The 12,806-nt window shown below is 39.9% G+C and overlaps 1 protein-coding gene across 1 annotated transcript; it reads right to left on the bottom strand.

Moving 5' to 3' along the window:
* Positions 1 to 260: 260 nt before the first annotated feature.
* On the bottom strand, positions 261 to 10,006 carry kctd9a (potassium channel tetramerization domain containing 9a). The gene is made up of 12 exons (XM_076270231.1): positions 9,849 to 10,006; positions 9,343 to 9,464; positions 9,163 to 9,206; positions 8,885 to 8,984; positions 8,318 to 8,376; positions 7,150 to 7,278; positions 6,990 to 7,057; positions 6,363 to 6,458; positions 5,473 to 5,622; positions 4,916 to 5,021; positions 4,382 to 4,515; positions 261 to 2,663 (listed from the first exon to the last, which is right to left on the bottom strand). Exons 1-12 carry the CDS (start codon positions 9,894 to 9,896, stop codon positions 2,547 to 2,549), a joined length of 1,173 nt encoding a protein of 390 aa, XP_076126346.1. The 5' UTR covers positions 9,897 to 10,006; the 3' UTR covers positions 261 to 2,546.
* Positions 10,007 to 12,806: the final 2,800 nt, after the last annotated feature.

Here is a 12,806-nt window from a genome sequence, read left to right on the forward strand (position 1 = left end):
AGTAATGAGACTGTGACAGTGTCGTGACTACGGTGGAGTATGTGCTCTGACAGCCATACCATGAGCCTGGCTCTTTGGTGTTGCAGGTCGGCTACAGAGATCAAGATTTTTTACAGTCAAGATGCTAAGATGTAAGAAAAAAGGGGTTCAGCATTCATGCACATTGCTTAGATATTTTTTGATGTCAGGGTATATGTGAATACCATAAAGCATGTTACATGTTAGTACAGTTACCAAATAAAGACAAAGAAAGGCCAGAGTTTAATTCTCACAGTCCTTTTATGGAGATATGCTTCCTTGGTTGAATGAGTGCAATAACTGTTGAGCAGGATTAAGTCACAAAGAGAACCAAATCTACTTTGTCTAAGTATACCTTTCTCCACCTCAGATAAATATATTCTGATACATAATAAAATAAATAGCATCTCCCCTTATTGTGTGGGTCTGATGTTTATAGAACGATGCCCTCCGAGTGCAAAGTTCTATGTGATTGCCTTCATCAGGATAGACTAAGTACCTATAACAATAACTATACTACAACTGACAGAGTAACAACAACAATGCAAAACACATACATGATCCCAAATGCTCACAGCAACTTCTTGGGAGAAATTCTTTGACAAGTGACAATACTGACAAGGTTATGTTCCTATTTCTGGTCATACATGTTCAGGACAGGATATATGTGAATACTAATGATTGACAATAATAATACTAATAAAAAATTATAGACATAAAAACACCTTATAGGGCAATCAAGCAACGATGGAATCGAATAGTGCTAACCCAAGATAACAGTCTCGTAAGAATCATTGCCTTGGGAGTTCTGTCGTCGGTACAGCCGAAAGCAGTCCAATATCTACTGCGTTACTGTAGCTCCTGAGATGTGTGTGTAGCTGCTGAATAGGAGACTGATTTTCTGGAACGCTCTGCTTTCCCCATACCCACTCGGGTACAAGCACAGAGGTTGGCTTTGGCTGAAGTCTCGAGCAGAATCTGACCCAGGCTAATGAAGAAGGATTCCACTGAAAATAGGATACAACTTAGGAACCGTGATAACATTTTTGGTGTAAGAAGCACAGTGGTACAATGGTAATTGCTCTAATAAATCAAAACAAACAAAAAAAAACTTGTGAAGGGAAAAATGTCAAAATTACACAAAAAAAGGGAGATAATTAAAACGGATACAATATTTTTGGTGGAAAGCATTGATAAAGAAATATACAAATTAAAGATATGTTCATACTATTGGTGTCTGTAGGCATCACCCTTATGATGAGTGTTGTTGGACAACTGCACTCTCACCCAAGGGCAGCCCACGTGATCCAACCATTTGGTTTGTCTTCATTTCGCACACATACACAAAAAACAAATGTCATTGCAACGGCTTCATTCAAATGCAACAAGAGACATTCTTCCATACAATCGACCGAGCAGCCAACCACTGAGAAAAAGCCTTCTCAAAGTCCCAACAGAGAGGGAAGTAGATCCGTGGGGAACCCTCATAGAACAATCCACTAGCTTCCATCACATCATATAAACTCACAAGACATGGCTGAAAACGGAAACACTGAACATCTAGGCTACGAGTGGACAGTATTCGTGGCAGCTACTTGAAATTGTATACTCAAAACCAATGAGTACATAAGAACAGTGGGACTGCACTAAGCTGGGGAAACAGACTTAGCATAACGTGATTAGATGGTTATTTGCCATTTGAAAACATGCTTTATATATTATGGCTTTAATCTTAACCTGAAATCTTCTAGGTATTATTATTCTTATTGTTATTATTGCGCAGCAAGCACAGTGCCTGGCCATCGACACCCTAAAACTACAGTCCAAAGAGAAGTGCAGGCTATCTCTCGATTAAAAAACGGTCTCTGTTAGCCCCTGAGCTACTGCAGAGCTGGAGAACAACTAAACACCCCCAAAAATATTTAGCATAGCCATGGTTTTGACGCAAACTCACTGAAATCTTTTACGGTCATCGTCATCTTTGAATTGTCTAGAGCTCTTTGTCTACTCACACAACTGTAATGTCTTTTTTTTGGTATAACATCATCTTGAAATGAACAGCAACATTTAAAAAAAAAAAAAATGGTGGGTGTATACAAACACCCCCACAAACCAGAATGAGCAATGTCTAACACAAAACAACAGTGGGTCCAGGCAGTCATTCCAGCTATATGTCAAGAAATAAATAATGGGACAAGGTGAAAAACAAGACACTCTGCACTAGCTCGCAGGTTGCTCTTGAAAAGTAAAAGATAACCACCCTGGTTGTGCACTAGTGCAGGAGAATAAAGTGAAGCAAGGATGAGGGATTGGGGATTAGGAGATAACGGATGCTATCCTCCAGTATTGCATATGTTTTCCAGGGCATCTAACGGAACATGGGGGTGGGCTGGGGTGAACTAGGGGGTTGGAGGGGGGTGTAGTGTGTGCTCCACTGGCGCCTGAGCGCCATGCCAAGAACCCCTCACCCCAACTTCTTCACCACTCCTCCTCCGAATCTGAATGGAATGTTTCGTGTGGTGCAAGAGTTATCTCACACTCTGAGACATGTGCAGCGGAGTCAGCATCTCTTCAAAAATGGCGCCCTTGACATTGGAGCCTCTGAGGTTTGCCTCCTGCAGGTCACAGCCTGACAGGTCGCAGTTCTGTCGGAGATAAAGCAGATAAAGATAAATAAATAAATAAACAGAATCACTATGTAACACAACCGCAGAAGAAAACACTTTCAGTGTGAGTGAGAAAGAGATAGAGTGTCAGAGATAAATACATACATGCATACAGACAGACAAGACGGATGTAACCCATGTCCTCCAGTGCTCTTGACTAGGGGTGTGCATTCAAATTATTCAAAATATTCTAACAGCCGACAGTGTTAACTGACGGTTATTCGGTTATTCACCTTACACTGATATTTTGAGGGTGCATTATCAAGACCTTGGGCCCTATCATGACATTCTAAAGTGCATCGTCACTCGTCAAAAGTCTATTCAAATTTAGTAGGATGTCCAGTTCACATTGGGAGGGGTTTGGGGCGTAACATCATTTTAAACCAATGAGAATGACATCTGTCATTCCCTTTAACGGCGCAACGCGCGATATGTCAAATAAATGCATCGGTATTTTGGCATTCAACGGCGCATTTGAAGGAGGCTGCTTGCGAGACCGTATGGAATAGTCATTCTTAAACCATGCTTTACTAAAACCTAGCATAGCCTTCACGCATTTGCACTCGTCTATTATTTGAACTCATTGGCAAAGTGAAACTAACTTCACCAAGGAGTCAGTCAACGACAAGACAGTTATATGCAGTTACTTTCACTATTGACGGACAATGGGTTACCATCGAAAACATAGGCTGGAAAAAGCAACACTTACCCTAATGTTGCTCAAATGACTGAATAAAACAACATTTATCCTGCAGAGGAGTTGCTTATATCTCGTAACAGTGCGTCTTCAGCTGTGCTCCATACGTGTCTCTCGCCTCTCCCCTAATCACTTTTAACCGTCATTACCAATTTGCAAATGATGGTGAATAACTACTCATCATGAGATGTACAGTATTTCGTAATATCTTTATTCTAATTATGTTTCCCATTGTAATCGTGCAATTTAATGCTTTGCATGGACGTGCGCTGGTGTGCGTTCATGAATGATAGAAGGATGGTGCGTGCACCTGCCAATATGACTGTTGACATGCGCTCTTAAAATAGCACTCGCCATTGACTTATGACCAGGTTTAGGTGGTGTATGATAGCGATTTTTAGACAATGCGCGAGTCCCCTCCCTAGGTTGTTAATTGCCACACCCCTGGGCGAAATGCTTAAAAAAGAAATGCTTAAAAAATAAACGTGCAAAATACCGAATTCAACTTTCCGCGGGTGAATAACGAGTATTACGCCATGCGCTGGTGACCCAAAATACAGCCCCTTATCTTTGATAGCTTCTGGTCTGTCCGATACAATGTCCCTAGCAACGCAATGCAAAGATGGTCCTTTATTAGACTGTGGATTAGGTAGTCTCCCTTTTATTTCTCTGCATTGTATGGGCTACACACTCTATTTGGTACATAAACAGAACAAAGAAAGACAAAAATGTCTCAGATCCAGGGATTATTGTGATTGCAGCATTCTAACTTTAACAGTAACATGGTAGTATAACCTTTACCATAGTAGCATAACATGGTATCTTAACTTCTATAATACACTATTTTACCATGGTAGCACAACTTCTACCATGAATTATAGAATAAGCAAATAGAGATATTAATATTTGTGTAGTATAGTCTCGAACGCAGTCGATCGTATCCATGCACACACCTCCTACAACATGTACAGACTCAGTATGGCAGCATGCGGTCTCTCACCTCGAGATCAGTACCAGCCAAGGTGGCGCCCCTCAGATTGCAGTTCTTCAGTTTGGCATTCTTTAGTGTGGCCACACGGAGGTTGATACCAGTCATCTGACTGCCTTCCATATCCACACCTTTCAGGTTGGCCCCTGGTTAAAGACAAGTGTGTGTGTGTGTGTGTGTGTGTGTGTGTGTGTGTGTGTTAGGGGTGAAGGTTAAAACCCATTATTCCAAAAGATACCCTGCAATATTAACATGATTAATATACTTTTTTGCGAATCACATCTATGAGATATACATAAATCCCCATTTGTGTGAACCTATAATTACGTTTTTATGTCATTTGAGCCATTACCACATAAGCTCATAACACAAAGCGTCATGCTATATAATGTTTTTTTTATAATTAATATGAATGAGGGATCACTGGATCCCGCTGTAGATGTATGAAAAATGATAGCCGTCTATGAGCGTACACAACCCTGCAGCTGAGTCAGGCCATGAATGTGTTTGAGAATAGTGCATGACCGAGCTGTTAATTCTGCTTACCTTCTAAGTTTGCCTTGAGTCCAGAGGGGTCTTCAAAATTGCATCCCTTTAGAGATGCTCCTTCAGCATTTGTGCAAAGCATTTTGACACCTTGCAAGTTAGCACCCTGGAACAAACAGATTAAAATGCAGCTGTTTAAGGGCAGAGCAGATCCCATAAAAATGCCTTCACCTTGCCATGAGCTTCTTATAGGGCAGTTCCTATTAGAATGATTAAACAGGAATGGCATTGTAACTTTACCATTACTTTTAACATTTTAATGTCACTCGGACAGGAAGTTGTCCGGAGTGATTTACAAGTGACTGAAGGCTTAGGCACACACTGGGCGAGTAATTAGCCCCTTCCCCACTGTCGGTCCAAAGCCGGCCGAATTGAGTCTTAGGGATGAAAACGTTTTCTCATTCTCAGGGTTTGAAGCCCTGGCCATTAACACCTGAAAACTCAAATAAGCCCTTTCTTAGCCTGGCTCAGCAGTTGCAGCTATTGTGTCCCATGAAAGTCAGACCTATCAAACACTGTTGGCTGCAACAGTGTGTGTGTGTGTGTGTGGGACCCACATCTAGGTTGGCCCCGGAGAGGTCGGCTCTCTCCAGGTTTGAGCAGCACAGGTTGGCGTGGGTGAGATTGCAGCGGCTCAGGTTGGCCATTTTGAAGTTGATGTATCGCAGGTCCAGCCGAGAGAGGTCCGCCCCACTGAAGTTCAGACCCTGCAGAGGGACACAGAGGATGAAAGGGGTGTCCATGGCAACAAGTCAATGTGTACATCTCCAATCAGAGCCACAAGAACAGGTTCAAAGTCTCAATGTGACAAACTCTAAGATTTGTCAGTACAAAATAATTTCTGAATAACATTATATACATCTAAGTATGTGTGTCTGGTCATGAAACTTCAGGGTCAAAGTAGATCATCAGTATAACCGAATTATTTCATTAGCCCAACACAAAGCATATATCAGAATGAAATACAATGCAGGCGACACCGAGCTTATGAACTCCAAGCTCATAAACTAAGTGGTCACAACTTAAGGAATGAAGGCAGTATGTCAACTTCACAGGGTCTTTGCAGGTTTAAATTTTAAGACAGTTTTAGACCCTTATGAATGAAATTTATTTTCGAGCCCATATTGGCAAAAAAAAACAAATGATATGAAGGAAAATTTTCTAAAGAAGGAAAGAGTTCTTGAATTTTCTAGCTAAATAAATAAGTTAATGTACTGCAATACATTCTATTCAGTTGTCAGTTCAATACTGATCTTTGAAGCTTTATTACATTGTGGTACATCTCTACCATAGAGAAAAAGAACTACAGTACTAAACAATTACAATCTACAAGACAACTGTACAAGACAAGTGTTCAAAGAGCATTAACATAATTTAAACCTACGTAACTGTATTTAAGACGTAGTGTGTAAAAGTCATATTATTATCTTGTTACTGTAGACCTTACCTGGCAACGAAGCTCTGATTTGGTCGGGGTGGCCAGCAAGAAGCGTACAAACTCTTTGCGAGAGATCGGAGAGTGGTCTTCAGGAGGATGGGTATTCTGCGAGATGATAAATACTGCAATCACTATTACAATCTCTTAAAGGAACACAGCGACTTTTGGGGAAATACACCTATTTGCGTCTACCCAAGAGTTAGATAAGAGGATGCATACCTTTCGCTTGCATGCAATAACCCAGTCTGACACCGTTAGCCTAGCTTAGCATAATTTACTGGAAGTGGGTAGGATCAGTTAGCCTATAGCTCCCTTTCAGCTACAGGCTAGCTAAATGCTAACTGGTCTAACCCACTTCCTAAGAATTAAGCTAAGATTGGCTAACAAAGTCAGACTGGGTTATTGAATAGAGAAGAGAGGGATATGTGTCCTCTTATCTTACTTTGGTAGATGGCAAATAAGCCGATTGAAAAGTTGGCATGATCTTTTAAGCACTTAAACATCATAACACTATAGTTTGTCATCTTCACAATATCAAGTTTGCGAAATAATTTTTATTTTTGACTTTTGATGTACTTTTGAAGTAAGAGCATTCTCACAATGCTTCAAAGGGTTTGAGGATCAAATCTCTGGTACCTTTATGGCTACTTCAAGCTGCTCAGCAAGCTGTTCAATCCCAAAGAACCGGGCTTCCTCCAGCACACCTAAAACATATTTGAATATTTCATTTGTTGGATCCTTAATGATGAAACATTTCAGTATAAGCCTTCATTTTGATTAATCCATGGCCTGTCACCTAGGAGATTGATTCCATCATTAACGATCAGCTGTCCATGCCGCAGGTAGTTCAGAATGGGCTCAAAGTACTCAGGGCTTCGATCGATCAGGTAAGCTCCACGCTCATCCTGCTTGTTACCCCACACATCTACACAAGAACACAAAGAGCACAACTGTTAAGCGCTACAATGAAAAGGGACATCTGACAGACCCAAACAGAAAAGCTTTCATCTCTCCAGGAGAGCTGCCTGTTACAGAAGGAGAAAGCAGAGATTATGCCTGGCATTATGGCCGTTAACACAAATCTCTTTAAGTGGTTCATCCTCTGATCAAGGAGATCAGAGTGACCCAGACGATAAATGAAAAGGTAGATTACATTAATAAATGTAGGCCTAACACTAGTTAGACAAAAAGGACATCACAACCTTGGCAAAGTGCCTGGTAGTAAAACTGAAATGGAATCACCACTCTCAGAGCTACAATGCAACAAACATTCTGTTTGCAGACAATGCCTGTACAAAGTGATCTCTGCTTATTTAGACCATGTTAACACTGCTTTTCACACGTGGTACAGATCAGATATGAGATGAATGTGGAAAAACAGGGGAAAAGCATATGGAATTGGATATGCTTAGATATATTTCAGGCCTTATTCATGGGTGGCCATGAATCAAATTTTATTCAGATATCTGCTGACGTGACTGTCATCTAATCAGACAAATTAGATATTCCCTGCCATTTCCATTTGCATTTTTCACATTTCAATTAGGTGTAAGGTGACTTTCACATGCACAACTACCAAAGTGATGAAAAGTGAAATAGAGAACAAAGGCTCAGGTCAGTGACCCCCTGCCAAGGTTACTGGTCTTTTAAGCCTATAGGGCAAGAAGTTGGCATATGCCAGTACAGGGTTTATATTAAAACAAATCCGTGATGAAGCCACAATGGGAGAGCACTCGTGAATACAGGATCAGCACAAAATCAGCTGGTTTAGTTTTATTTTGGTCATCAAACCTTTCTGTGCACATGTGGGTGGTTTCAAGTGTAAACACAAGAATCAGATAAGGGTAACTTTTAAGCTGATGTAAACAGGCGGTTTAAATCATGCATCAAGCCCAGCTATATGAATGCAGTCTTAGACAGCAGGTCTTGTTCACTCGGCAAGACACTTGTAAGGAATACTGTACCTTTCTCCCTGAACATATGGGCCAACATACTGTCAGGTTCCTTACTAACTAAAGTGCTCCTGTTGGTACAGAGGAAACATGAGACATTGTTAGAATTCAGATTAGCCTCAATTAGATACACATTATATTCACAATGCACAGAAAAGGAAACAAAAAAAGGCTAAAGTCAGTAGAGAGGCAGGGAGCAAATGAGACAGGAGAGTGAAGACTTAAGGCCTATTCACACCAAGAACGATAACTATAACCATAACGATAAAAGCGTTCACACTGAACAACGATAAACAAAGTCTCTCCTTGTGTTAATGAATGTGACGGTTAAAATTCAATGGGTTCTGATTGGCTAATAGCTTTTTATCGTTCTGAAAATCGCTCTGAAAGTGATCCCCAACGATATTGTTCTTCATGTCGTTATCGTTATAGTTTATGTGTGAACGTCGTCATTCATATTAACGAGAACGATATTTATTTATAGCTATCGTTATCGTTCTTAGTGTGAATGGGCCTTTATACTAGTGACATACTAACATAACCCAGCTCTAGCTGAAAAGCTTTAATATTTGATCTTACCGTGTTGTGGTGAAAAGACGTCCACCGATATTGAGGGTCAACCAATCAGTGTGAGCCCCTGAGCAGGAGTCATCGGAGGCCTTGGAGGCATTCTGAGGATCTGAAGCAAACACACAACAAACTGAGCTCTCAGTAAAGAACAAAAAACAAACAATGGTGGAAGTCACACGGACCCAGTTCCTTTAACTTTCGACATCCGCATGAAAGGCACATTATGAATTGGCTGACCACACACACACAAGATATATATGGCAAAATAGGCCCAGAAATGTTCTTACCCACAAAAGCATCCCCTTCTGAGACATACAAGACGTCATCATCTCTGTTGGAGACATGCCATTTAAGCATTTCAAAACATAATTAGTTCTTCGTTCAGTTCAACACTTGGTGAACTTACAATAAAGTATTTCACATATCTTCACATATCAGATGACACACATCTGGGCCTAAGGTCTCACCTGATAAGTGCAATGTCATCGATGAGCCCACCTTTGCTGTTGTACAAACTGCAAGCTCTGATTCCCAACTTATTACTCGCAAGAGATAATAAATCTGACAGAGTTCCATACACAGCTACAACCTGAAAAACAAGCATATGCATAAAGAAAGACGCGATCTAAATGTAAACCTCAGCCATATTGTAAAATCATATCAACTAAAGATAACGTTTGGTTGACCCTAGTGATAACACTAGGTTGGGACAGCAAAGCTTAGCTAATGTTAAGCCAACAAACTCGTCTTATTACGTATCGTCATTGTTTCAAAGAACGATACATTCTTATTATGAACTCTTAATAGAATAGCTTGAATTCATCTTTCACACTTGGGAAACAGCTGTAACGTTATTCTAATCAAGACGAATGTAGCATACGAGTTACAAACGTTAACGTGAACATTACTGCTAGCTACCTCAAACTAGCAGGCAAAGCCAATGTCTCAGCTTTACTAAGCCACATAACCTTACCTTTCCATTTTTTGAGGTTCCATTAACAAAGAACGTTACTCTTCTCATGCTTTTATTAAAACAAATCTGAAATATGACTTCTTTAAGGCGAAATAACTTGCCGCTGTGTTACCTCAAAGGCAAAATAATGTCGCCTTTGATTATTAAGTGCTTAGGAAGACTACACTTCCTATAGAAATGTAGCAACATATTGAATCCAGATGGCAGTGTGCCTCTGTCCAATGAAATGTTAGATCTTTGTTCTGTCTTTGCAAGTCAGCCAATCAAATATTAAAATCGCTTTTTGGTCAGCTTCGTGAACCAATCGTATCACATCCTTTCTGGTTCTGGTAATGAATGACACTACATGTATAATACCAGTCATGAGTACAGTGTAGCCAAAGATTGTTAAGGCGCCTTAACAATCTTTGGTGTAGCCCAGTGTTTTTCAACCTTTTTTGTGCCACGGCACACTTTTGACACTTAAAATGTCCCACGGCACACTAAAATCCTGTGTGAAGAAAAAATAAACATACCATAGCCTAAAATTTCAAATAATACACAGATATGGCCTTATTATGGCTTCTATGCAAGACCTGCTCAATAAAACAAGCGCCCTCTGTTTCATTTGTAGGTGATCTAATTTAATTGTTGTTATGAACTGGATATGTGATGATTCTGTGAATACTGGATATTGTACAATGCCTGCATACCACAAATAGTGCAATCATACAATCAATGAGAGCATGTGTTTATAAATTCTTTGATGCAACAGTTGCTTTTCTGGACCAGTGAGTGACATTTGGGTAATTTTCTGCGGCACACCTGATGATCTCTCACGGCACACTAGTGTGCCCCGGCGCAGTGGTTGAAAAACACTGGTGTAGCCTACAGCGGCAGGAAACCAAACTTTTGAGGGTCAATCTTTCTTGTTTTTGGCATAGTTAATTGGTGTCTTTAAGTCTATGCTTTAACCTATAAGGTGTAGGCATCGTAATAATCGTTTTAATGAATGTAGCCCTAGATGGTATAGTGTAAAACATGATTTTTTTGTTGATCTCTCAAGCTTAGGCCTTCTCACAAAAGCTGAATAAATAGGCTACAGACTGCATTACTCTTCTGTTGGTGCAAATAAGGCCTACTTTATAAACATTGTTAGTTACATCAGCGATTATATTTCTTTGGCTGTAACTCATGAGTAGGCGACTGAGAATATTATTAAGCTCCTGTAAAGTTTAAGTTCGTTTCTAAATCAATAGGCTTATATGTTACAGCCTACTAACCTAACTCCGCCTCTACGTGCATGGTGGTTTGATGCTGTGTACACCCACAGAGGGAGCCATCACATCATAGATTCAGTAGACCATCATGTGTTCTAAATGACACTCAGTCCAATGAGTTGCACTTGGCTGTATCATGCCAGCCAATTAGCCTAGCGCAAACAGCAGAGAGAAAGAAAAAATGACCAGTTTCTCTTACTGGCTCAAATTAGGGGAATGAGGTCCAGATGTTATTACAAATGAGAGAAAAGTAATGCAACACATTTCCACTTGTTTTTATGAACTTTTACTGTGAGATAGCTGCACTTGTAGTACCTTAGAACTTTTCAAGGTGTGCAGTCCTTTCTATCATTTGAGAATCAAATTATATCAAATGATAAATGAATATATGGATCAAAAGTTAAATGTCTGAATGATTAGGCTTTGTGAATTTGGAAAGAATAAGACTAGTGGATTATAGTTGACTTGAATTGGGCTTTGTTGTTATTTGCATGCATAATATGACTTTTGTGCCTAAAAACATGATAAGAATTGTTTAGGCTAAACTACAATATCAATGTCTGATGATCAATATCTTATAATAGTAAGTGGAGTATGTAGTAAGTAGCCTATGTAAGAAAACTTGGCCAAAGGTGCTTTAAGTGGCCCTCTTCTACAGTATGCAACTCATCTTACAAATTAGCTAATACAAAGGACCTGGTAACAAGCAACTAACAATGACATAATTAAGTGTTGATGTGCTTGTTTGCTTTTTTGGTGTTGTGGGCATTACATTGAGGGGGTAAAAACCCAGAGGCATTAATAAAGGTGCTTAAACAGTAAGACAAAGTGTAGCAATATCCTCTTCACTGATTACCTTTCACGCGGTTGCCACGATTTTATCGCCAGCAAAAAAAGGTGTTTTTCTGAATATCTGTGTGGGTACCTGCAGCCGCTTGCATGTTCAGTAAACACAAAGGGCAGATAATCGTGTATCTGGGTGACACTGTTGACTAGATGGTGGGCTCCCACACAAAACTTGGCCCTGTTCATACAGTGTGTTGGTCAGTGTTGACTAAGTATTATCTTTGAAAACAATATATTAGATAAGGGTCGGCCTGGACACCAGTTGTATACTTCTCATATCAGGAACTGAGAAATGGGGTCATATGATTGATCGATATTAGAAAATGAACTCATGCAGGACATGGCAGTGAGTAGGCTATCTTTAGAAGCACAAGCGCCAGATTATTTATGTGACAGCTGCACTGATTAATGGCCTTAACATCCAATAACATGATCCACAATTTAGGATATAGGGAGACTATCAGATAGTCAATAAGGAATTATATATACTTTTTGACCTGGTAAAAACATGGCTTTTTTTTTTGTTTAATTGCAACTGACAAATACATTTTGCGATTGCGACATTAAACAAATGTACACATTGATATGCAGTCTATAACACGCAGTCTATGTCTACCATGATGTCCAGAGTTCTGATAAGATTACTTTCTCATTAGAGCCCTACACAAGAAAATGTTCTGACAAGAAGACAGAGGTGGATGTCACATTACATGGTTTTGCATCCAGTTCAAACGATATCATAACAGACTTCACCCATACATTGTAATTCAATTTCAAGATACACATTGTCTTGGTAGTGCATTCAGTGCGTGAATTAATCAGGATTCGTCACACACACTGCCATTACATCATG

This window comes from Alosa pseudoharengus, unplaced genomic scaffold, assembly GCF_046254945.1.
Source record: "Alosa pseudoharengus isolate Yale_2024_CS ecotype anadromous, Long Island Sound unplaced genomic scaffold, YU_APseudo_1.1 YU_APseudo_1.1_scf_6, whole genome shotgun sequence".
In the NCBI taxonomy this organism is placed as follows: Eukaryota; Metazoa; Chordata; class Actinopteri; order Clupeiformes; family Clupeidae; genus Alosa; species Alosa pseudoharengus.